This window comes from Typopeltis vanoorti, chromosome 1 (genome assembly GCF_054136105.1).
Source record: "Typopeltis vanoorti isolate ZY-2024b chromosome 1, IOZ_Tvanoo_1.0, whole genome shotgun sequence".
In the NCBI taxonomy this organism is placed as follows: Eukaryota; Metazoa; Arthropoda; class Arachnida; order Uropygi; family Thelyphonidae; genus Typopeltis; species Typopeltis vanoorti.
Window position 1 is genome coordinate 142,022,129 of NC_143549.1, and position 27,544 is coordinate 142,049,672.

At 34.6% G+C, this 27,544-nt stretch overlaps 1 protein-coding gene across 1 annotated transcript in view; it reads left to right on the forward strand.

The window, feature by feature from the left end:
- LOC150110491 (uncharacterized) overlaps positions 1–27,544 on the forward strand; it is a 330,267-nt gene that overhangs the window by 95,011 nt on the left and 207,712 nt on the right. Inside the window, exons 3-4 of the mRNA XM_090399510.1 lie at positions 2,425–2,499; positions 12,353–12,499. Coding sequence (XP_090255636.1) covers positions 2,425–2,499; positions 12,353–12,499 — 222 coding nt within the window. The remainder of the gene's footprint in view (positions 1–2,424; positions 2,500–12,352; positions 12,500–27,544) is intronic.

Here is a 27,544-nt window from a genome sequence, read left to right on the forward strand (position 1 = left end):
AGGTCCTTGCAGTGTTCGATTCGATACATTTTTTGGTCGTCGGTCAACTTGTGTGGAACAAATCACGAATTCAATTTACGAAAGCTCAAACTCTCGGTCAAAATGTGCCTAGTTGATTCTGGAATCTTCAATTCATCTTCAATCAATCTCACGGACGATTTCGGGTTTTCTTTGATGAAAGCACTTTTTGAATGTTAACTTCGCTCAGTCCAATTTTTGGACGGCTCGGCTTTTCGTCGTCCTCAAGCGTCTCACGACTACTTTGAAATCGCTTAAACCACTCGTAAACTTGAGTACGGGATAAGCATTCATCACCGTATGCTTTTTGAAGCATTTGATGTGTTTCGGTGAAACATTTACCAAGTTTAACACAAAAGTTAATCTCAGCTTTCTGTTTGAAATTCATTTTCCGACCGTTCGTCAAAACACACTGTCACTCTCTTGGCACTCTAACTCAGCTTCTAATGAAACAAATGTCATAAACAGTTGACTCAACATTAAGGAAGGGTGCCGCTTTCGACAGCAACAAGATACAACAGGTGGCGCCACTAGTTTCTTCTATTTTCGAAAAGTTCGGTTTCATTTTGGACAGAGGGTGTACTATAGGCTTATAGACTTTACTAGGTAGGATTCACACAAAAGAAATTAAAAAAAAAAAAAAAAGTGTGTGTGTGCGGAGACGTTATAAAACATGCCTCGTCTATGATGACTTCTGATGATCGTATCACAGTGTTTGTTGGTTGCATGTATGACAATATAATTCTGTCATATTATTGCAATTTATAGTTATTGTCTCACATCTCGTTTCCTGCGAAAGACATTTTTGGACGCCCGATATAAATGGAGTGAACAGCAATTGTGTAAATTTACTACTGAAGGGCAACTCGCTAATCACTCAAATCTTTAACGGGTTTCTCTCGAGATCTGAAGACCTCCAAGGAAACCATTTATGGCAACGTCAAGGATATGTCTGAGACGAAGCTGTCATGAACTGTGAGATCTCGTGACCAGATGTCGTTAAACTTCTTCCTGCAGAGTTCGTGATCCTGTAATCCTTGTTGACATCGATGCCGTTCAAAATGTGGCAGAAAAGTATTTTATTATGTGGATGCTTACAGCGCCGCCATATTTAGCCCAGGAATTACTACATTGCGAATAACGAAAGGCGATGAAAATGTCTAAAATTAAAATTTCCTACAAAATAACGCTTATTTTTTTAATGTTCGTACGATAATTTTAATTAGCTTTAGATATATAATATTAAATTGTTATAAATATAAGAAAGGCTAAGATAATTTTAATAAATACTCTGTTCTATATAAATACAAGTATTATGATTGCGAACAGGGGCGGCTTGTGCATAGGCACTACGGAACTGCAGCAGCCCCAGTTTTTCCCGATATATAAATATATTTATTTATATTTGCTTGTAATATTTAATTTTATCATCAACGATCCTATACAATTCTCTTATTTTGTATAAAAAATAATAAAAATCCATCTTGTAGCACTCAGGAGGGCAAAGGAAGCTAGCAGCACTGTGTTTACCACAGTGTCATATTGCTACGCGCGTAAGCATATGCACGTCATAGTGAGATGCGAGCTATTAGCGTAATGCGGCACTATCCGTCTCGCAGTTCCACTGTTGTTTATATGCAGTTTGCGCCAGTAGTAGAGTGTTCGTAGTGATTATCGTGTTTACTCCGTCTCTTTAAATATTTGGACATTACAATTAAAGGATTTAATTGTAATGTCCAAAAATTATCCATTCCTTTAATTACAATTAAAGGAATGGATTTTATTTTTAAGTAATTTTGAATTATACTAAACTGTATAATTTTATCGATAATAAACATTTTTTCATGTTTAATTTTTTTAAAATTTTTATCATAATTTTGATATTTTATCCAAACACGTATACACTGTACTTACAGTGTGTATGTATATTTCGAAAGTTGCAGCACACCCACGATTTCAAGCCATGAGCCTCCACTGATTGCGAACGACAATAAAAATCAAAAAGCACTTACAAACGTTGAGACCCACGGGGTAATGAAAATAGTCAGTTGGTGTAAATAAAAGATATTTTTAATATAAAATCTACTCACTAAAGATTGTAAACCTATCGTATTTAGTAACGTTTGTAGGTTGAGGGTTAGATTATCTTCAAATCTTCTCTAGAAACTAAATAATACCTCGTTTTCAAACTTCTGGCTTCCAGTAAACAGAGTGGTGATGGCATCACCTTCAGAAAATGAATTTCCCAAACAGTTGCAAGCTTTTAATTTTCCAAGTAATTATAAATTTCCTTTATATGCATTTGTATATTATATTCAATACTGACTACTTAATTCACAAAGTGACTTTATAACTTATACTAAAATATCCCATGTACTACAGATATTTTATTTTATTTTTTTGCAGGAAACAACAAGGAAGAAACAAGTTGTCATGGCAATTTCTCTCAGTGGCATTAAAGTTTGCAGTCCTAACGGCAAAGTGAGTAATGTATCTTTTGACGTGAGGATAATAATGTGAACAAAGAAAAGCGTTGTTATTAATTTGACTAGACACCAGATGGTAGCACAGTACGTTCCACTTCAAGTAATATCAAGATACAATACTGCCGTTTATACGCTTGTACTATGCTTTTATAGACTTAAGATCGGTACTTTGGGGGGAAGGGGGGGGGGGTTACTGATTAGTGGTATGATTAAAAAAATTCAACTGCGTTGATTTTTTTATGCTTAAACTGTTTTAAAGTCTACCACTAACTAGTAGTTAGTAGTAGTTTAAGCCTGTTAATTAGTAATTGGAAATCAAACGAGCGACATCATCAGCTCTTGAACTATTCTCTTCATGCGCAGGAAGAATGACCTCATAATAGTACAATAAAAATATTTGAAATTCATTTATTCAAATTATCAATTAATCTGTCCATCGATAATCTCATTAAAGTAATATTTTAATGAGATTAAAATATCGAAAGAACAAGAAAAATTCTATAATCTTTGTAGAAAGATTTTGCTCCACAAACCCGTTTGTATTCTAAACAGCTAACTGTTTTTGAAGTCTCAAATATTAACAATGATCAAACATTTTATTTTCATAAAATTTTCAAAGTAGTTTTTGAAATATATATATATATATATATATATATATATATATATATTCTACCATGCATCTTATAAAAACCGAATAAATAAAACTCCTTGAAGCCAATAATTTAAAGATATCAGAATCCAGTATTCCGAAAGCAACTAATTTTGTTGAAAATAACAGAACTGCATTTATATAAAGAAGTATCCTTTTTCCTCTACAGCTAAACTATTTTTCAGCTAAAATCTTGGGAGAATACCTGCACTACTAACTCGTACGGTTTCAATTCATGTTATAATATACTGTACCATAAGTCTACATTAATAAATTTTTCTTGACTACTGTGGTAAATCATTGATTAGTACATTGTGCTCTTTAGGATATATATAAGAGGGAAGACTTCCAAAAGACAACAGTGGAAAAAAATGTACGAAAATGAAGAAAAAATTATGAGTATTATGGATCTGTTTATTCTACTTTAATTAATGTTCGGTTGCCTGACATCTGTTTCGAACTGTCGGCTTCTCATCAGGGACAAGGCTGAAATCTAAAGGAAGCGAAACTCTCTGTTTAATACCATAGCAATCTTGTATTGCAATCCATAATATCCTCCATTTCAATATCTTATTTATGACAAATTGAAGCCTTTGGGCTCTATATTTGAGTATTTCATACAAAGACATGTATTAATTGGCTTATACTTTGCTGGATTTCAAACAATTATCTTCAGAGCATAATTACCTGTTGTAAAACACGAGAATGACTTCAGAAACAGTTAAAATTGTAACGAACAAAAGACCTAAAGTTCTAATTTGATGTCCTCTAATGTGTGGAGGTTTTTACAATTTTTGGATTAAGGTTGATCTTAAGTTGTTTGTTTCCCAAATTTTTGGACCATTAATGCAGCCATACTTGTTGAAATTAGGAGAACGCTTGACAGGCATTGGCGACAATAAAAATAGTCATCCAGCTTGTAATGACTGCGGGTTACTTTTATTTGGCAAGGAAAAATCTGCAAATTAATGGTGCTACAATGGGTTCTGCTCCTCTCCGACTTTGCCCATTTTTGCGTGGAGAATTTTGAGAACACGCACTTAGCATAACTAATTTCAAACCTTTAGTTTGGCTGCGCTATTAGATGATATATTTGCTATTTGGTTCCATAAGCTAGACATTTTGATTCCTTTATAACTCACTTAAACAGCCACCTCCCTAAAATTCACTTCACGTTAGAAAAAGAATCAATTTTCTGTCCTTTCTTCACTCATGTGTTTCAAACAGTTCACTGTCTTTCTTTATTCACAGAAAAACCTACCTAACATACACGCTGGAGGATACCAGCATAAACAGTTACATTATCACCAGCCCAACAATGTGCAGTGCTTTATCTATTTTTTAGGAGCTGTAGCCGTTAGCCCAAAAGTGCAACAAAGATTGAGTTCTGTAACAAGGACTGTATCTAGATAGCCCTGACTCTATGGGGATTCCATATTGTTGGACCGATGAGCAAAGCCATTATTCCTATCCCATACATCGGAAGTGATAGCTAAAGTACTAAAGAAATGTAACCTTCCCATGTTCGAACCACACGTCAAATTAGCAACCCTGATTCACCAACATAAAGAAAAATCATGTCCTCTCTCACACTCTATAGTGTATGAGCCCTGCAATTTTAACATGGTTTATTATGGTCAGACAAGATCTCTTAATATCTACCTCAGAGAAAGGAAAAAACTTTGATGAGCAGACATTGCGTCCAGCGGATTGTGGCTATTGCCTACAGAGTGGAGTTTATAAAATTGTTGAAGCGTGTGAATGAGTAAAGAGTTGATTACTGCATGTTCCAAGTTTCTCCCAATTTCAACTTAATTCAACCAAACAGTTATAAAATGTCAAAGAGAAACTGATTACAGGTGGAAAAAGGCAAACCTTCCTTGATTTTCATTTCACAAATACACTTTGCTTTCCAATCTCTGAAAGACTTTTATTTCCGTTTCTAGTCTGCAAAACCACATTTACTTTTGCTAACAGAAACTCAAATTTCAGTTAATTCACGCACCGCGCATCCTAGCTTTCTCAATTATATATTCTGCAAATCCTTTCATCTCAAAGGTGAAATTTCATCTCATAATTTCCAACTACGAATATCCTTTTTTTACCTTCTTTGCTAAAATTCTTTCTGACTCATTTTATCATTCATTTCTCTCTATCATCGTAATGCTATCGAAGAGTCTGGACTTTTGGATCTCCTTTCTTTAAATAACTTTCTCCAGTCTAACTTTCTTAATAATGAAGTTATCTTCCTTGGATATTTTAATGTTCATGACCTTGTCCTTTTCTTGCATTAATCTACTAAATAGAGATGCCCAAACGTTTACTATCACCAATGAACTCACAAAAATTATTCACGTGCCCACCAGAATATGAAGTATCTCCCCCCCCAACTACTCTTTAAACCTTCTTGATCTCTTTTAGGTATAGTGTATATGTTATCCACTAGACAAGTCAGAACGTAGTGCTGATTTTCTTCTCTCTATAGAGCATCAGTCACACAACTACTATAATCTACGTGTTGTTTGGCATTATAAGAATGCCCGATGCTTATGATTCAAACAATTGCACTGAACCATACCTGAAATAATTCTTATTATGGAAATATTAATTCCCATTCCAATTTAAATTCTTGCCACGCATCTAGGTCGTAGTTCTCGACGGAGCGGGCATGCCAAACACCGCAACTGACTTTCATCAAAATCCCAGTTTTACTTTTCTAATATAATAAAGCGCGATTTAGCTGCAAGCAAATTATCAACAAATTAAAAACTGATTTGAAATGGTCAAAAAACAATCTTGTTTTCTTGTCTCCTGCTAAAGCTGTTGACTGTAACTTTTCACAACCTGCTACAATCTTTTGCGCTAGAATAGTTCTGTTGCATGTTTACCCATAGAAAAAGCCATCCTGCTGTTGTTTTGAGGGTTGTGCTCCAGAGTTGACTCTGTTCTTTATTGCTCGTCTCTTTTGCATTCTCTCCTGTTCTACTAGTATCTATCCTATCCTACAGCCTAGAAATTAGCTGATATTCAACTAAGAAGGTTGGAAAATCTTTGTCACTACCACCTAATTTACCACTCAATTTCATCCACTTCAGTTCTTTCTAAATTAATGGAAAAAAAGCATTAACACTCAACTTCTGCGCTACCTTGAAAACTAATAAACTCAACTAATAAACGTTTTCGTCCGGCTGGATTCTGCCACTGATCAATATGGGATTTTCTTTTTTATGTTTCTTTGGACAAACGCCATGAAATTTGTGAAGTCGTGAGGTCGCTCTAAATTTGAATTTGACCATGTTTGGCATAAAGATCTATTACGTAAACTTCCATTATATGGTCTCTATCTTCACTTCTGCAACTCGCTTGCAAGCGTCCTCTCAGTTTTCTCGTCGAACATTATGTGGGATGGTTGGTGGATTCTTTGTCAATCTTTGCAACTAATGATGGAGTTCCACGAAGCTCTGTTTTTTTACTTATCTTCTTTCTGCTATATATTTAACAACCTCCAGTTTACTGGAAATGAAGTCCACAGTTTCGCTGATAACAGTCCACCATTCTCATCTTTCTCATTGACAAATTTTGCACTATATAAATCAACAAAACTTTTAGAATAGTTGAATCAGCTTTTACGTTTAAATTCTATTCTCAAAATCATTATTCAATGGGTGCTGATAATTTTCAATTACACAGCTAGTAATCTCTTTGCGCGCGCGCCACACAAGCACACTTTTCTTGCACTTTCTACTTTTGAGAATACCCAAATCTAAATAAGATGAAATATTCCTTCTCGGTATGACAGTATTTCTGAATATTACAATATAGGCTTTCAGAATCCAAGAAATTAGGTTTTCTCGTTCGCTTACAGCATTGTTTTATATTTGAACAACAGTTAACATATCGCAGATGTATACATATCGCAAATCCGTCCAACCAAATGCTGTTTTTACATTTGGGGTGATTTTCCCTAAGATCTTCCTAAAATATTTGATTAAATGCAGAAGAGAGTAGTTAGGTTGATTAATGATCCCTCTCTCAACATTTTTTTTTTCTTAGAAACTTTCTGCTGCTTACATTTTCTGTTGACACAGCTCATCAGAATTGGCATTAGTAATTTTCTCACTTTGTTCAAAATCTGTTAAACACGATTCACCATCTTATAGACATTTCTTCACAGTTTAACTTCAAACTCATAATGCAAATATTCTTCTTAACTTATTCCTTCTACTGCTTTCTTATGGTTTCCAAATCGAATGTTAATAAGTTCCTTCTTTCTCCACAACTTTCTGCCTAGCCACGGTATTAATATATAAGAGGATTAACAATCTTGCGAATGCGGAATTCAATTAAAAATATCTTGGTGAGGGACCAAAAGGCTTGACTGCCACTTGACCTAGAGAGAAGTGATTAGTATATACAAAAAAAAAAAAAAAAAAAAAAAAAAAAAAAAAAAATTGAGCCGAGTATTGAAAAGATCATTTTCAGCAGTTTAGAACAGGGTTCTTTTTTAAAGAATGTAAATCCCTCCCCCAATTCGGAGAATAAACAGTAGCAACAATATCAGCAATTAAAAGATATGAACAAGTAGAATGTAAAATGTTTGAGGATTGTTTTTTTCCAGAATTTTATAGTGCGACTCCATTACAAACTTAATGAGCCGGCCTTGTGTGCATGGTTGTTTGCGATCATGGCAGATGAATGCCATCGCTCTATGTGAGACCATGACGCGGTTTACTGGAGGCTTGAAGTGATTTGAAAAAGTTCTAGGTTTGGTCTGGATCTTCAGTAGATCAGCTAACAATTAGCCCATTCATGGTACTGGGATTAATGTATTGGACATTAATACCAACAGAAAAGGATTTACACCCTTTTCTGTTTGGGATTCACTTCTTCGTCTACAATTTTTAACGGCTCTTTAATCGTCCATGATCGTCCATGGCATTCATAGGCATGATTCCAGAATAAGGTTGTTATAGTCCTATGCCTATAAAGTTGTATGTAAACTGTGTGTGCGTGTTCTACTGGCCGGTTCGTCGATTTTTAAGTTGAACATTTTCGACACGGGCATTCAATAGGACACAGCTTTGCTTAGCAGAGTTTAAGCCTTATAGTCGAATTTAAAAAAAAAATAATAAGAAGAAGAATTTGAAAAGAGCAAAAAATTCCCCAAAGCGTATAATTTTTTTTTTCTTATCCCTTTTCGGACATCTCAGGTCACATTGTGTAATCAATTTTAACCAAAGTTTCTTACGTTGTTTCCGATTTCCTGCCCTATCTGTTGGACCAGATAGGGCAGAAAAGAGAGAGAGAGCAAAATGCCGTCGACAACAGCAGGTAGCACCACTGTTCACTTGATGTCGACCAGTTATTCTTTGACTGCTTTACCTATTTACCTCCTGTTTCTAAAGAAATAAATGATATCCCATTTAAAATAGAAAAGATCTGTAATAAAAAAAAAAACGAGCTAAGTACTGAAAGGAGAGGCGGAATGACATAGTTTTTAATTAACTATAGAATAACATGTATGCCACAGTAAAAACTTTTTTATTATGTAAATATTTCGCCTTTATCATAAGACATTATCAGTACAACTAACGAACAACAATAAGACTTCAAAAAAATAGTAGTGCGCATGCTTAAATTGGAATCCGTCTACGTATACAGTCGCATATTCTTGGTTAAAAACTACTGTGCTGAAATTCATTTCAGTCCAGTAGTTTTTAATCTATGATACATAAGACGAAATATTTGCATAATAAAAAAGTTATTTACTGTGGCATACGTATTATTCTATAAACAGAGCCTCTGTAGCTCAGTTGGTATAGTCGAAGCCCTTTGGTCGGAAAGACCTGGGTTCGATTTCCGTCCATGATGTGAGGCACCTTTATCTGGTTTCTTTCGACTAAAGGTGAGTTAGCCGGTCTCATACGAAAGTGGAGGGGTTTTTTTTATCCCTCAAAACAGGCAAACCGGCCCCGTGAACACACACACAGACATAAATACATTTCCCCCAAAGTCAGGCTCTGCGACAAGTCGGTTGCGATTGCTTAAAGTCGCATCATGTAAAAAGGCCGACGCCAAATGGAGGGGGATAAGGCAGCACAAGAAGAAAACAACGTGTTGTTCTGTAGTTAAGGGTACCCCACAGGTTTCACTACATATATATATATATATATATTTTTTTTTTTTTTTTTTTTAATATATAACAAATATATAAAATCGTATAAAAAAGTAGGTATAAAATATATAATCTTCTTTCCTACATCTTCCTACACACACACACTCACATATATATATATATATATAACTACTTTAGTTGTAAATTCTCCTCTGAAATTCGAGCAGTAATAATTAGTAATGCTATAAAAGCAATAGCATTAGTAATTATTAAAAATAATGCCAATAAAGTAACAAATTCTAATTGCAACCAACGCGGTTCGTGGTTTACTTTTTTTACATGGCATATTTTATTTGGATAATGTTTTTATACACAGTTTCTATACTTGTCATTAATTAATTAAAAAATAAAATAATGATGAATTTTTTTTCCTCTGAAGGAAATCTGCTTATTCATGATTGATACAAAATATAGACACCAAGAAGAGGATGCCTATCATAATGATACGCACTAGATCAAGTTTCCATCTTAATCTTTCGGTCTCCTTTTCCTGGAATGCTTAACCCATGAATACAGACTTTAAATCTTCTTTTGGAATGGAATGAAACGAGAGGGAAAGAAAGAAGGGGGGAAGAATGAGATACTTGTTAATAGTGGTACATAGTGAGATAGATGGGATGTCCGAAGACGGAAGGAGAAAACTCGTGACAAGGAATACGAATGACTGATAAGTAACTCTTTAGCACGGAGCCATTCACCGCTACTCTGACCCACAGGGTCGGGCAGTAATGGTGATATAATGATTGTTATTATGCATTCACCGGGTGGCGCTGTTAGCTTCAGGGAATGGAAGTGAAAGAGTTTGGTGGCAACATAGGCTCCTGGAAGGAGGGCGGGAATAACGTGGGTGCTTTCGTCAAGACAAATGCTGTTTTGGGATACAGAGTTATGGATTAACTCCCTAGGGGATGGTGTGATGTCAAGAGATGGGTAAGAGATTATATGCGCATCCACCCACGTCTAACTACACCAACTACATTAAGAGATACAGATTGAGGCATCTTTTTGTATGTCTACGTTCGCTTTCTAACTAATGATGTGGTACTCGAAAGTAGGGGAGGATGATGATGGAGACGTCGTACTGCGTTTAGCTTATCCGAATCGTTTTTAATGAAGTTTCTTACAAGAAAGGGGATTCTACGACCGATGATTAATTATTGGTTTTAAATGCTACTTCGTCCATCATTCTTTTACGCCTACATCGAAACAGAAAGTGGATCTTAAAAATTACAACGTTGCAGATGTCTTGATCAGATTTAGTATAACGATGGCAGTCCCGTGACACGTAAGACGATATTTGTTTTCACATTACTGAAGTATTAGTACGTGAAGTCACTAGAATTTATCTCCTTTACTTTGATTTGAAAGAGGAAATTGTATGTCATTTGATTCTGCGGTAGAGACATTTAGGACTGCGAGGTCATTATATTTCATTTGTTACTGTATGCATGCATTCTAGCTATTTTTTTGTTTCGCGCATGAACGTAGGTTTTCACCTTCGTGCGTGACCAGTTAACACACCTTCAACTGAAAACGTATTAGAAAAAGAAAAGTCTTTTCATTCTAGCAAAGGTTTTCGCAACATGGTACCTAACATAAGCAAATCCTAAAGTTAATAAAAGGGTTACTGTTGTAACTTCACTCACTTAAAATAATTTTTTTCCTAACCATACTATACCCTGAAGAGTATGGTAATTATTTTGAATAATTACTTCCTAAATATTACTAAAAATAAAATAAAATAAAATACTTGTGTTTATTACTACGGTGCATTATAAATGGTCTTTATTACCATGAGATCAACATTATTCACCCATGATGCCAATAAGCTAGAGGCTTATCGACTTTTGCCATGCGTTAAAAAAGAAATGTAAAAGCCAGTAAGAAAATTCTATTATGGACTAAAGAATATATATATATAATAACGTACAGAACTGATTGTTTATCGCATAAGTTGGCAATGTTCATTCTCACAAAAATGTTCATCGATATTCAGAGATATAGTCAACAACATAAAGGCGTTAAAATGTAAATTGAAGTTCAGGATTCTTGTTCCGTCTTAATAGTTAAGTCATCAGATTCTAAAGAGAGACAGAAATGCCTTCTTAGTCCACCAATAGGAATTTTTGTTGTCCTCCACCCTTTTGAAACTGTTTCGTTACCCATTTTCCGAGGATAATCGTAGGGAGAATTTATCTTTAGGGTTATTTCATATGTGTATGCGTGTGGTTTCCCTTGAGGATACATTTAAGTGCCTAGAAAACATAACTATTGTAGTTGCTTAATCCTGTCCATCCTATCATCCAGCTGTTATATAATTGCCGCAATTAGATGAAGCTATTGATCCTGCAATGGCAATTTAATGCGTCGTGAAATTTTCCCTGCGTGTGGCCTAACTGTAGCTTCCGATGATGTCATATGTATATACACGCCTTCCTTTGTGATTCATTGTGACTCAGTGTCTACCGAGTTTAGCCATTTAATGTCTGTAGACGAGGGGGGATGGTAAATTGTTAGATCCAGCTAATGCTCTTATTGTAGGGGTGGTGACTTGATAATTTACTCTGGAGATTTTCCTTCCTCTCTTTGGATAGAAGTCAACACGTAATTGATGGCACGAAAGCATCTTTATAACCCTCCGGGGAACTGATTGCTATTGAAAAACACGTCATTTTGTTTGTAACTATGGCAGTTATGGAGATAGTGAAAGACTGAAGGAATCAGATTTAGAATGGTTTCGCTGTTTATGAAGCTTTCAGCATAAATATGAGGTTCCCGGTATCAAAATGGCTCAGTAGTCAACTTGATATCGTCCTATCTGAATTATAACAGGGGTACTCTCCAGTACCCCCTCATTATACAAATAAAGCACCACGAATAACAATCTTAGTTAATAAATTCATTTATTTCCACAATTTTAAAATATACAAATGCATAAGTTGGCAATAATAAAATGATTAATAATTTAACAGTTTTAATTATATATTGTGCACTTGATTATTAGTTGACGAATCTCTGTTACAGGGTGTACATATGGCTCACGCATTACGCCGTATTTCCTATGCAACCTGTGATCCTCAACATTGCCAGTTTTCATTCCTCGCTCGTGAACCGAATGGCCATTTTAGTCTTCAATATTGCCATTCTTTTCTTACTGGGACACCTCAGGAGGTGAGTGCAATTCAATATTTCTGTTATTCTTTGATATAGCATAGACTAGGCCAGTGATAGAGAACCTTTTTATGTCCGCGTGCCAGAAGTTTACAAATCGAGTTGCTGACGTGCCGGCGCGTGCCAAAAATTTACAAATTAATTATATTAATTAATATAATATTAATTAATTAACAAAATTAATTGCAGAATTTTATTGAGACAAGTTTAAAAATTAATATACAATTTCATAATAATGAAGGCATAATTTGACATAGACATTGTCGTATGCAAATCAATATTAACCTGTTCTCAATTTATTAATTTATCAATATCAATATATCAGTTTATTAATGAGAATTTTGCTGTTGTACATTAGATGCCAAATGCTTTATATCAAGTTCATATTTTGTCACTTTTAGTAATACACACGTGGAATCAGATTCATCAGTCATTCTATTTCTTAAACTGTCATTTATAAAATTTATTTCGAAAAATAATGACTCACAAACATACGTAGAGGAGAAAATTGATAATATAGCCATCGCTCGTTTTTTAAACAACAAAAGGTTTCAGGAATGGCATTCCAAGTTCTCAATATTTCCTCTTCTGCATTCCTTTTAATTGCCCCCAATAATCGATCATTTTCCATTATTTCCAAGTCATTTCTCAAATCGACAAACTTTTGTTTTCATTCAGAACTGGATTGAAAATCGATTAATTGCATTTCTATATCTTCCAAATTCAGCCACTCGAAAATCTCTAAATTGGGTTTATCTGTTGATTTTGTCTCCGGATGCAAAATAAATTTTGATGTCTTTGCAAATTGCCTGTACTGCGTAAATCTTGAAGAAAATCCGTTGATTATAGACTGAATAACTGTAGAAAACTTTTTTGTCAATTTAACTTGATCTGTTTTTTCATGGGATTCTAGATCTGCAAAGACTTTTTTTGTATTTGGAAAATATCGGAAGGTATTGGATTAAATGGATTAAATTAATTAAATGTTAAACCTTGCAGTTTAACATTTAATTCATTTAAATGTAAACACAAATCAGTAAAAAAGAATTAATTTCGAAAGCCATTCGACGTTCATTAGATTGTATTTTTCAATGATTTTCTCATTATGTAAAAAAAGTCTGACTTCATCTAAACACTCAACAAATCTTTGAAGAACTTTCCCACGACTTAACCGTCGGACGTTGTTGTACATACGTAAACCATTGTACACCGAGTTTACCTCACGTAATAATTCTATAAATTTTCGTTTATTTAAAGCGCGTGTCGATATAAAATTGACCAATTTTGTTACAATGGTCATAATATCTTCCAGTGGCTTGAAACTAGCCTTTGCGCATAAAACCTGCTAATATATAATACAATGAAAACCCAGAACTGAATGTGCAATATATTTGGTAAATAAATTGACGAACCCATTTTCCTCTTCAGTCATACTGCGTGCACCATCAGTAGTTACTGATACAATTTTTGAGGGATCTATATCTCTTTCAGCAAGTGCATTTACAACTGCATTGCAAATATCTATTCCTTTTGTTGTTGTTACTAATGATGTTAAGCTTATCAATTCTTCTTTGATGTTATTCCCAACACAACGAATAAAAATTACTAAACGATCTGATCCAGTTATGTCAGTACTCTCATCAAGACAAAGAGAAATTAAACCAGATGATTTTATATCTGTTTTTTGCTGATGAGTTATATTTTTAGCCATTTCTATGATTCTATCTTTCATCATGTTTCTAGCCAAAGGCATATCTTTTATTCTTTGAATAATTTTTTCCTTGTTTTCAAAATCTTCAAAGAGAACTGGTGCGCATTTTAATCATGCTTCTTTTATATATTCCCCATCACTAAAAGGTTTTCGTGTTTAGCAATTACATTTGAGGCAATAAAAAACTAGCAGCAGTTATATTTGAACGACTGCTGATAAATGTCATTAGGGTTGTTGACTGGATATTACTATTTTTAATTGTCCGAGCAATAAATTCTTTCTGTTCGTCCTTGCTTTTCTCAAGGAGCGATTTATGGTTTGTCTTATAATGCCGTTTTACTGACGACGTTCTGCACACAACTGTCCCGGAACATAAAACGCATATTGCTTTATTGTCTTTATTAATCATGCCATACTCTTCAGTCCACCAGCTTTGGAACTCTCTGCTGCTTGACTGTGATAATTTTCGTTTTTTATTTTCGCCAGCCATGTTCGGTAGAACTGTAACAAAATAATTCACAGCTTAAATCAAATGCATTTTTTATAGTTTCAAAAAAATCAACATTTTATTATATGCCTAAATTAAATTATCTTTATAATTCCAATTTACAGTAGCAAAAACAAAACAGTGCACATACACAACAATAATGCACTTGCCACTGCTTATTTCTGCCTACGGGCGGATGCGCGATGCGAAATGCATAATGAACGCACGTGTGATTAGAAAAGGGAAAAGCCAGGGAATCCTAAGGATCAGTCGTTCTCAATTCTTTTTCTACAGACTGTATTTTTATTTATTCTTACTGTATTAGAGGGCTCAGTCCCAACAAACTTACTCGTAAATACCGTTCCCATTTTTTTAAAGCACATACATTAAACTAACATAAGTATTAATATTATATAAATTAACTGGATATTAAATCCAACATTATTTCAAAGCCAACTATAGTAACTGTAGAATTTTCGTTGGAAAATTTGGCGAGTGTATTCCCGTAAGATCTCTGGTCAAATTTCGCAAGAAACGTCTATAGTTTCTGTAGTCGGCTTTGAAATAATGTTCGATTTAATATCCACTTAATTTATATAATTTTGTATCGCCGATGTGAAGCCTTTTGGCTATTTATTTTAGTAAATAAGTATTAATAATTAATTATAGCATAATCATAAAGAGTATTAATACACTTAATGTATACGGTGTAGCATGTCGACAAATATAAAAGTACGCATTTAAATTAGTTATCAACCACAGAACTAATGCTACAATATTGTAGTTTCCTCAGGCCAACATCATTAATTAACGTCTGGTAAGTTTCATTGACATATCCCATTCTGATCACCAAAAATTTATAGGATTATTCAGTATTAAAATTGATTATTGCATTATTAAATTGATTTTAATGATGTTGGTTTGAAAAAAAAAAAAAAACGTTAGTGAGAAAAATTTTTATGCATTGTAACTCACCATAGAAGTTAGCGGAGCAGAGGAAGCAGCAGAAGGATGTCGACTTGTCGGCGAATGCTTACCGTCGAATATAACTTGTCGAATATAACGTTAGTGAGAAAAATTTTTATGCATTGTAACTCACCATAGAAGTTAGCGGAGCAGAGGAAGCAGCAGAAGGATGTCGACTTGTCGGCGAATGCTTACCGTCGAATATAACTTGTCCTCGAGTATAACTGGCACCCCTAATTTCACTTTACGAAAAAAGACATTAAAAGGTTTTGCATATATACCTCACACACAAAAAACAACACGCTCTCCCCAACAGCCATTATATACTGTAGATGCAAGAAGAAGAAAAAAAAGTTTTATTGTGTCCCTGAATAAGGTACAGAGGCTTTTGCGGTCTGTGTAATATATTTCTCAACAAATAGTGCAATTAGAGACAGCTGGAATAAAAACGGCGCCTAACTAATGAATCACATGTACCCCTCTCACAGGAACTATGCTGTATAGGCAAGCAAAACCATATGTTGCACCGGAAACACAGTATCTAACTAAAACTATTCTCCAATTTTTCAATTACATGAAATAAGTGTTTGTTTGATTGCATTTGAAATTCTGCCATTATGACAGATCACAGAGGCTAACTTCAAATAAAATTCTACCACGAACTGGAACATGCCATATAATGCTTGTGAGTTCCCCTTCCACCTCAAACGCAAACAAGGTAATAAAAACCAATAATGGGTTGAAACGTTGTGTGAGTTGAGCCCGCCGGTAATGAGAAGTTCTGTCGAACGATAAACGACACCCCATCGTGAATGTCTTAAAACTAAGAAATATATAGTGAATGTTGTTATGACAGTTGCAGATGTTATGGAATTCGGTTGAATAGAATTAGCATTTCAACTCAAAAATTGTCGGTTCCATTTGTCTTTGGGTCGCGTGATCTTTTGTTAATACCGCACCAATCAAATTCATGTCTTCATAGCTGCTCTCTCCTGTAAAACAAAATTTAACTTGTACGTATTGTAACAATTAAAAAAAAGCTGAATAATTTATAAGCGTATAAAAGTATATCACATGTAAATCGTTGACGTGCCAGCAAAATTCTCGGGCGTGCCATAGGTTCGCCACCACTGGACTAGGCAACTAGTCCTTCTTAGTTGCCTAGAAGAAGGTTTAGCTTCTTCGAAATGAAGAAGCTAAATCTTCTTCATTTCGAAGAAGGTTTAGCAGATCCTGTAAACATATGTTCGTAGAGATGCAGAAAATCTGACATTTTCTGCGTGTCTTGTGTCTTCCAGAAATGTTTAAAAGAAGCAGTCAATTTACAATATATAACACGGTAATCTATTGTAAATTGACCATTTCCATTAGCATCTAACCCTAGATGCTAGACGATGATAATAACTTATCATAAAGCTGTTTAACTATCTTGAGCTTTTACTAGACATCAAGTAATAATTCCAATTCGTTCCCAAGAATATAGTTTTCCTTAATAGATGTTAAACATTATAAGAATGGGACACTATAAGACCAATCAATATAGGTAACGCCTTTGTGTAAAAATCAGTTATTAAATTAGAACAACTCCAAGTTTCTACCTCTCCTGAGAGAGAGAAGGGAGGATGATTGACGCAACTCCATCCATGGCCACCTAATGCGCAGGTTGTGTTGATAATACTGGAAGGCAGTAGACTAAAGTACATTGTTTTGCGAATCAAAATCTCTAATTGTGGTTCAGGGGATGTTTAATTTAATTCAGAGCCATTATCAAGAACATCAATTTATTCTTGTTATAAGTAGGTTGTACGAGAATAAAGGTTTCCTATGTAAAGATTAAATTGTACAATCATTGACTGAACAGAAATCATCCATCATTCCTCTGATGCCTAAAAAATCGAGAATAGAATATACCTTAGCTAACTATAACTATGAAAGCTATTATCTAGCCTCTGAAAGTGACTATAACTGAAGTGCAAGCAAGTTGAGATATATTGCATCTGAACACGCCCCCATTACTGCCAAGAAGCAACATTCTTAATAAGAATTAACTCATTGGTGATCCATGCAACAGCATACGTTAATTTTGGTAAAAATGAAAGCGCCACAGGTGTGAGCTCATCATGCGTTTATATATTTACTAGACAATTATTTTCACTTGTACAAATGGCAAATGTTGGAAGAAATTACTTTAACAGCATTTGCAATGCAAAGTATTCATGTGAAAATGCTAGTAAATAAAAAGTTGAGAGTTGCCCTTTCTCAACAGTGAGTTTGATCTCTGTAAGTCTTTAAAGTTTGAAAAACTACAGTAAATACTCCGGGTAAGCTGATACAGCAGCTTTAATTGAAAAACTCAATAATATTGTAGTAATAAATATTACAATCAACATATTTTTAAGTGTTTTACATGGCAGCATGTAAATTATTATTATTATAAAATATTAATTATATTGTAAAATATATATATATATATATATATATATATATATATATATATATATATATATATATATATATATATATATTACATACTGGCACCTCCATAGAGTCCGTTAACTCATCGCGGGATGTCCATTAGATCAATACCAACCATTAATATCTGTACAATATCTGTCGTATTTTGCTTTATACTGGTTCACCGAGAAAGCACTCATAACTGACTTTCGTAATCTATTTCACTCATTCACCAATCTCCAAGCAAAAAATCTAGTCTTCACGCTCTTGCTAACCATACTCTTACTTAATTTCCATAGTTCCATACAAATCCATAGATGACCTCTAGATTTCCTCACATTATTCCTGTACTGAAATATTTCTTCAACATCACTCCTATAACCCCCTCTAAGCAACTTATATGTTTTTATATTATCTCCCCCTTATCCGGCATCAACCAGAGTCGGATAAGAGGGGAGAGAGGGATAACACCCACAAATCTTCAGCTCTCCTCGTATAGAGCATCCCAGAGACCTACCACTATCTTGGTCACTCATCTCGGAATTCGTTTAATTTAAATTTACAGTGTAAATTTATAAACGGAATAAATTATTCGGGATTTAAAGCGTAAAGCAGGTTTTTTTCCCCTATCAAAGCAAATATTATGGTGTTCGATTTTGATGTTTATGAAGTAAACGTAATTAACTGCAAAAAAAGGGGGGGGAAGGTGGTAGGAGAAAATTGGAAGAATAATCATATCACTACTATGTCAATCAAATAAATACTGTATATCAGTACTTTCTGATTCACAATATGTATGTTACGCAGAGCGCGTTACTCAGCTTATTCTGGAAAATTTTCAGAAATGAAGATATCCTTAGATGTTATTAAGGAATTGGTTTCTAGAATTGGACTTTTCACTCTAGTTGTGTTAGCTGATTCCATTAGGTAGGGGTTTTTCGAGTCGTCAAACAAACCTTCCAGAGAAAACACACAGTTCACCGACGTACAGACTTTGCAAATAGATTAACTGCCTTATCGTAGTGTTGATTTGGTTTCTGTGATACCAAGTTAATTAGCCTCATCACGATAAGGTAAGACGGTAAAAATTCTTGACATCATTTCAAGACCATTTACCATTCTCACTAAGTGGGAAAGCTACCGACGATGCAAGTTAAGCCTTCGCTCACTAAATGCAAAACCTTCAGTGAGACTAAGAATTCCATACATCATCATCAATCATGAAGGTGCTTTGTGGCGTGGCAAGCTATTTCTCATCGAATGAAGAGGAACATCTCATTGTTGACCCCCCCCCCTCCAACCATCCTAATGTCTTCTACTGATAATACAAAACATTCGTTTTTTTGCTAAATTTATTCTTCTCGCTGACTAGGGTATTGGGCTTTGTCTAGATCACGATGATGTAATTTATTTCGGTAAGATGACAATGTAATTTTTTTTTGTTTGCTTGTTTCACGGATTCTAATGATGAGATTCGAATTGACGTTTTAAGTCCATTGAGGAAAGGCGACATTCTTGAAATTTGTTTACATAGTTTTTGGAATTATTTACGTGGCTTCCCAACAGATTTAGATGTATTTATCGCAGTGCAAGACAATTTTTTTTTTTTTTTACTGCCGCTAACCGCTTTCCATCAGCTATTCTGCATGGTTTGTTAAATGTGGAGTTGTTTCTCATGTGAGCATAATGCTATAAATATATGACGCCAGTTGAAAGGCAGTTGTCACCGCATGTTTCCGTTATTCATTTTCTGCCTCCCCTTCCCACTTCTAACCCGGCTTGGATGTTTCCAAATGGGCTCACGTTGAGATCGTGCCGTATCTTGACTAATGCACTCGCTCGCGGTTCACCGCCTCACTGTGTTCACTAATGACCACAGTTTACACGGGCGACGACAGCCTTGTATACATTCTATGACCTCATCTATTGCGTCCTGGAAAAGCATTCAACTTGACTTCCAACAAGAACTGAAGTTCGGGCCAAGTACGTGTCATTATGTTCGGAGTTATTTGCAGATGTATAATGCCCAGTGGCAACTTTAATAATGACTTTTCATAATTAAATGGAAATAAATTTTGCTATCTGTGAAGAATATTTGAGAAACAGAAAAGTTCGCGCCTGGATTTCATAATCATATTTATTCATTTCTTATCTCCTCGGTTGTGAATTGCAGAGATGAAACACAAAACCACACGTGCTTATCTGCTGAGAATCAATTTTAATATGTACAGTGCAGTTAAATGAAATAAAATAGGCAATGATTTGAGGAGAGTGTCTGTTCTGAAAGTTACACTTCAAATTTGGATAACTGTTTATATTATATCCTTAAGCTATCACTATACAGTGTTATCAGAATCGGTGCTAGGGTCTTTGCCGCCCGCATGCAATTTCTATCTAAGCGCCCCTGTAACGATCCGGGCGTGTGTGGTTCTTTTATGATAATAAAAATTTAAATTATTTGAAATTTCTTAAATAAATTTTGACAGAACAGCCACAAGTTGGTTCACTAAATGTAACGAACCGGGGGTGTTGACTAGGCAGGATAATCGTTAAAAACCCGAAGATTCAAAAAATTCTCAAAAGTTAAAGCAAATTTTGATAAAGCCACATTTTAATCGTTGAATACGAGTATAATGATACAGCGATTATAGCTTTCTCACCGACCCGAACCGCTAAAAAAATTAAAATGAATTTTAATTAAAGTTAAAATTTATTCGAACTAAAGTTTAAAAAATTCTTGCATTTTACAAGTTACTAATTTCTTAGTAATTTGTAAAATTTTTTTAATAATTTTTATAAGTGGAACTATCTTTTAGGAAAATAAAAGAAACTCGAGATAGATTTCAGAAATAGTTAGAACATTTAATATAAGTATTCAGAAAATAACATCTTTACAGAATAACAGAAAATAAATTAAATTACATAAATATACTTGCAATTTTTTAATTAAAATTTTAGGGTTTTTGATTTCATATTCGCAGAATTAGAAATAATGGTCTTAACGTCTAATTCCGCACATATATCATTTTCAATAGCTATTAACGCCAAACTAACAAACCTTTTTTGTGACATACTTGTTCTTAAGTAGGTTTTAATCAATTTCAACTTGGAAAAGGAACGTTCACCGCTCGCTACACTAACAGGTAAGGTTAATAGTATTCTTAAAACAATTGAAAAGTTAGGGAAAGATAAATTATTGGACACAATAAAATTAAGAAATCGAAAGGGTTTTGAATATTTAAATTATTCTTCCGAAAAATATCCCGGAAAGCACATAACTCGTCATATAGTTCTATTGCATTTACGTTTTTATTGTCGCCGTCCTTCAAGAGAATCTCTAAATCGTCACAGTTTTTTCGTAGATCTTCGTTATTAATTTGTAGTAATCTATACAAGAAATTGAAATTATCATAATATATTTTTAGTTGTTCAAAACATTCTATTAACGAACACATTGCAACGTCTAGAAGTGTATAAAACAAATTCACTCTAAATTTATCTTCTGGCGATTGTGGCGTTCGTCATGATGCTCGTAGTCAAATTGTCGTGTCTTCTTTCGTCGTCGAACTTCCGTACCAGTTCTTTTGCCGTTTTTAGAACTTCTTTAAAATTTGTATCTGATCGATACTCTTGTAAGAATATTTTTAAGTTTTCGATAGATTCTAAAGCAAAGTGTAATGTTCATATTTTTGTCTCAAAAAGTGCATCGTAAATTTCTCCTAACTGATATCGTAGAATGCGGATTGCATTAATTTTACTTTCCCGTCGCGTTTCTGATGGCTGTTTCAATGTTAATTTTTTTTACGAACTTTAAAAGGATTGCACAACGTTTGTAAGAGAATGAAAAGAAATTGTATATTTTTGAATAATTGCAAAGAAACTAATTGTATCTGCATTCACTTTGGCTGCATTTAATGATTAAATTTAGAGTATGAGCAACACATGGCACGTAAAAAGCTCGAGGATTTTTGTTCAAAAGCAAATTTTGGAGCCATATTTTTTCCCATATTTTTTCCTTTTCATATTTGTTCCATTGTCTTACCCTTGACCTCGCATGTCTTCAATGGGAATGTTCCATTTTTCCAGTTGTTCCATTATTGTTGCACATAAACCACGTCCTGTGGAATCTGATATATCTGCAAAACCTAAAAGGTTTTCCCTGATTTTGACAATTCCATTGTCACAGGAAACAAAGCGAATAATAATAATAATAATAATTTGTTCTGTTTTACTTGCATCAGGTGTGCAGTTTAAAATTATGCAATAATATTTAGATTTTCGAATTGATAATCAAAGTGTATCCCTGATTGCGTTACTTAAAGTTTTCAATATTTCATTTTGACTGTCTTTACTCAAATAGTGTACTCTATTGTTTCCTTGTAGGGCCCTTTCAACATGATTTTCCATAACGGGATCAAACTTCGCAAACAGTTCGACTAATTTTTAAAAAATGCCGTTATTTCTTTCATATAATTTATCAGATGATCCGCGAAAAGCTAAATTTTGGCTACCAAGGAATTTTATAATTTCAATCAAGCGTTCTAAAACACACGTCCAATGTTTGTTTGTTTTTTTCATTTCATACATGCTTTGAGTCTGGCAATCAATAGTAGTTTTGTTTTCTAAATTTTTATCGAGTTCCTTCCATTTTAAGAAATTTTTCATGTGAGTTAAACTAGTCTCGTGTCTATGCAAAGTTGTACTTACATTTCTCCAATCGTTATAGCCTTCTACAAGTAGAACTTGATTCAGTAGGTGCGAAAAGTTGCAACAAAAGCAAAAAACAGAATTTAAAGTTTCGGAATAAATGAGCCATGTTCTTGGCACGAGCTCCCCGTTTTCCATTTTTCTATTATAATACGTGTCCCAAATTCACAACCATATGTATCTCTGGGATATATCATATTTTTCTTTTGAACTGACCCCATTCTCGTAATTTTTCATCAATATTTCCCCATTCAAATGGATCTTCTAAATTTACAGACTAACAAGGTGTTAGTTCCGTGGTCAACTACAACTAAATCTTCTCCTAACTGTTTTTCACTTAAATCATGCGTCTTAAATCAACATTGTTCAATAGTTACAATAGTACTTTCATGCAAACTGGATGATGTGCACGGTTCTTCAACCCTTATTTCTGACGTATCTAGTTGGTTACAATCTGTATCAGAATATTTTAATATTTTAACAAATTTATTAAGAGCCCCAGATTGTTTCTTAATATCTGCTTCTTTCGCAGCATGACGCTTACGATTTTGTGCAACGGATAACTTTTTATTTAATTTTTGATTCCATTTCTATTTTATACCCACAAGAATTATTACACAACACGACACAGAGACGAAATAATAGTCCGCACTGCGCTACTGTCAGCAGCCTACTGAGATGCGTATCATATGACTGGTTAACTAGCAACAAATGTTTTGTACGAAAATTCGTTTCTGCGCCGTTTCACTTTAGATAGACTGCAGTAGACACAACATTCTGCAGGCAAGCATTTAGCCTGCTCTCGCTGCAAAATTGTAAACATCCGGCTGATCAAAGAGGCGGCAATATACATTTAAAAAAAAAAATTTATTCGGTCTATCCGGTCTTATTTATTTTAATATTGATCATTCTAATACAATATTAAATTTTTTGTTTATATGATAAAAATTTTGTTTCTTAAAAATGAACTTATGAACCGTACCCCGGCGGTGGTGCCCCCCTAGTAGCGGCGCCCGCATGCTCTGCATGCCCGCTTCCGCCGGCCCTGAGTGTTATAAAAGGAATTTAGAGATACGCTATTTTTCTTTCAACCTGTCTCCCTAACAAACCACGTAGCGCAAGCAGGCATAAAGATGATAGATATAATGGAATAGTGGTAAAATACTGAAAATGATGTGTTCTAAAGTGAATCAAACTGAATCTTAGGATGCCATTTAATAATATATTTGTATGGTTATAGATAACTTGATGGTCCTAGACCAACTGCCTTTAACATAATTAAAAAATCGGAACGTCAGGGAGAAAAGAAACCCAGGAGAATCACATAAGCTGATATTAAGAAAAAAAGGGTACTAAAAAAGAGCTTATGCATTTTTCCCATCGTGCATGAGTCTTCACTTATATACTACAAAAGTTTTTCATCCAGGCGTTCAAGGTATCCATAGCTGCGGTGATCTGCACCAGAACATTACATCATATAACACTAGCTTAAGTTTCCATGGAAGGACTACTACTACTAACTAATCAAATATCATCCCAAACTTCTATACTCGTGTAATTTTTGTCAGAGCACAATATGGCCTTAGTTGACCTTGATCAATAAACCTCAAACACTTACCTCCATATCATCCCAAACAGTACTCGGGTTCGATCTGTGGATTGCAAGGAATGATGCAGTCGGCAGTGGAACCAATATGACTGCAGCAATCAAAACACTTAAAGTGCCAAGGTACCTGTAGTATTAGAAATTGTTAATTCGTCGATCTTTATATTTTTATATAACTTCTAGATCAGTGTTTTTCTTTTATAAAGTGCAACAACTTAGTTATAATATTTTAAAAATTAAACAAAATATTTTAAGTTGTTTATTTTATTTAGTTTCATTTTATTCACACACACACACACACACACACACACACACACACACACACACACACACACACACACACACACACACACACACACACACACACACACTGATGGTGAGAAGTGTATTGTCGTGGAAATGCGCATTTAATTGTCAATAGAGAAGTGAAGAATAAGAAAACAATAGGAACTAGTGACATGTCAAACAGCATCTATTACATTTGTCTTGAAGTAGAGATTGATTCAGCCAAGTACAACAAATTATATTAATCAAGACGAATAAAATTATCCTGGATAGCATTATTTATGAGATAATACCAAGAGAATTGAAGACCAAATTGTGAAATTCATTTGACATCTCCTTACGCCACCTACCTGAAAACTTGTCTAAAAAAGGTGCTTTAGATAGGTAACCATCTACAGTGCAAGAATATTTTCCTTTCCGTCGGGGTGAGGATGGGTGAGATGGTGAAGGTAAAACGTGTGTACATCAAGTTCTGCTACAAAGTTGGTGAGACGATTGGAAAATTTCGTAAGCTCGGCAAAAGAATGCAATCAATTGCAATTAAAGCAGTGCATAGTTCGGGGGTGGCAAGATGTTTATCACGAAAAACGGACAAACTGGCCAAAAGATTACATACACGCAATTAAATGAAATAATACGACAGTTTTATAGCTTAATTGCTCCGTAATTAAAAAAAAAAAAGAAAAAAAGAAAACGCGTCTCAAATGAAACTTTTAGCGTTTTGTTTTTAACGGCGTACCACACATTTCCTTTGCTTGGTTTCAAAATATGGATTTAACTTACCACACACACACACACACACACACACAGTATGTATGTATGTATGTGTGTGTGTATATATATATATATATACATATACATACATACACACACCTTAGAATTGCATTGTGTCAGATTTTTTTTAAGTTCATATGATTTCTTGAACACTAAGAACACCAAATGGATGAGAGAATTTCTGTAAGACATTTGTACATTTCTTGTACATTCATAAAATAAGAGATGCTAATCAAAGCTCTCAGACTGGCCCGCTAAGGGTACGTACATCTAACACTACGACCTACTGCTCGATATTGTCATACGACCAATAGGATAGTCCCTTGAGTTTTATCATTGTCGTTTGCAAAGTTTACAAGTAAACTTACTTCAATTGCTTCAGTGTTGAACGTGTCTTTTCCAAATCGTTAATGTGAAAGTGCAAATTTTTGCACCAGGTTTTGTTTTAAACTCGATAAAAGTGTTTCAGAGAATGTTACAAGCAGCCATCATCGGGAAAATCCATCTTTGCATCCAGAGAAAGCTAGGCGGGTTGGGTCGAACATCAAGAGCATGATTATTATTTTCTGTGATTGTGAAGTTGTGCATTTAGAATTAGTTCGTGTCCTGGCATTTAACGGAAGACGTTGCCTGATAAATGACTCGAAAAAGTGTCACATGCAAATTGCTTTCGTCACAACAACGAATCCCAGTCCCACACTGCGTTGTCTGTGCGAGAGTTTTGGTTAAGATTTTAGGCACATAGTGTGCTACCATAGCCTCTGTACCTCCCTAAGCGACTTGGCTTCTTGTTTTGTTCCCATTGATGGAATTGCTTTTCAAAAGACGAAATCCAGAAAGAATCGGAAAGCGCCAAATGCGATTTCCAATGGGATTCCATTCTCTGGAATCTTCGGTCCACTTTAAATTAAACAATAACGATCAGTAACTAATTCTTCTCTTTTATTTTCAGCCAGTTTGAGAAATTTTGGATAGCATCTTGTAAAATGTAAGTTCTGATACATAACTAGTTACTTTGAATACTAAAGGGAAAAAAAAAACTCCCTTCTACGTGTTAGGCCTACTGGCCTGTTACAGAGCTATCTTAAGCCCTTCTAATCGTACCCGTCCCGAGATAAGGTGACTAGCCCTATGCCTCCCAGTATATTCGACTATAGTCAGTGGGTTTACGAGACCGGTTTTGCCTGCTTGCGGTAGGAAAAACCCCAACTTGGTATGTCTGAGAAGGATCCTTAGGCCCCTCACGACGGCAACGGGAATCGAACTCAGGACACTCCCAGGCCTATGGTTGCGAAGCGCATAGCCACTAGGCTAACCGCGCGGACAATACTAAAGAAGCTGACCTTTATCAATTTTTTCGAAGGCCAAACTTCATACATTATATGAAAAAATTCGCATAATTTAAGAAGTTTATTTCATATATCTTTAAGCTCATCGGCAATGCTTTCGACATGATTGTGCTAATTTGCAACCCAACATTGGAAAATTCAAAATATTGGAAAGAAAGCAAGGTAGTCAAAAAGAGTAGTTTTAAATCAGAGAAAGTGAAATTATAAACCAATTGGTATTTCTTGAGTGGTGGTTAAAATCTTGGACAGGTGTTAAGCTCTAATGCCGTATCAGTGCCATGTTTTATTGTCTCAGTTGGTACTGTAGTATTATTTTTAATTGCTTTGTTTTTCTCTTGGCGCATTTTAGTTAAAACCAGAAATATCTATTTGTTCACCATTATGTTTTTCACCAGAAATTCTTGAATGAACGCACTTTAATAACAAAATAATAATAATAAGAAGAAAAACTGGCTATGAAATGAAATTTTTGTTTTAGGATTTTTATCATTCCACCGCCTCTTAGCGAAATCGGAAGAATGATTTCACATGTTCTCTAGTATGGGAAGAGACCCGAGACCTTTAAATTTTATCACAACGTGACAAATATCTAGTTAAGAACTTCTTTTTTCCCCTACCGGAAACCTTATTTTTCATCTCATCGCAAAAAAAAAAAAAAAATGAATACACAGATGTAGACTATGGAAATATGAGATAACCTTTCTAT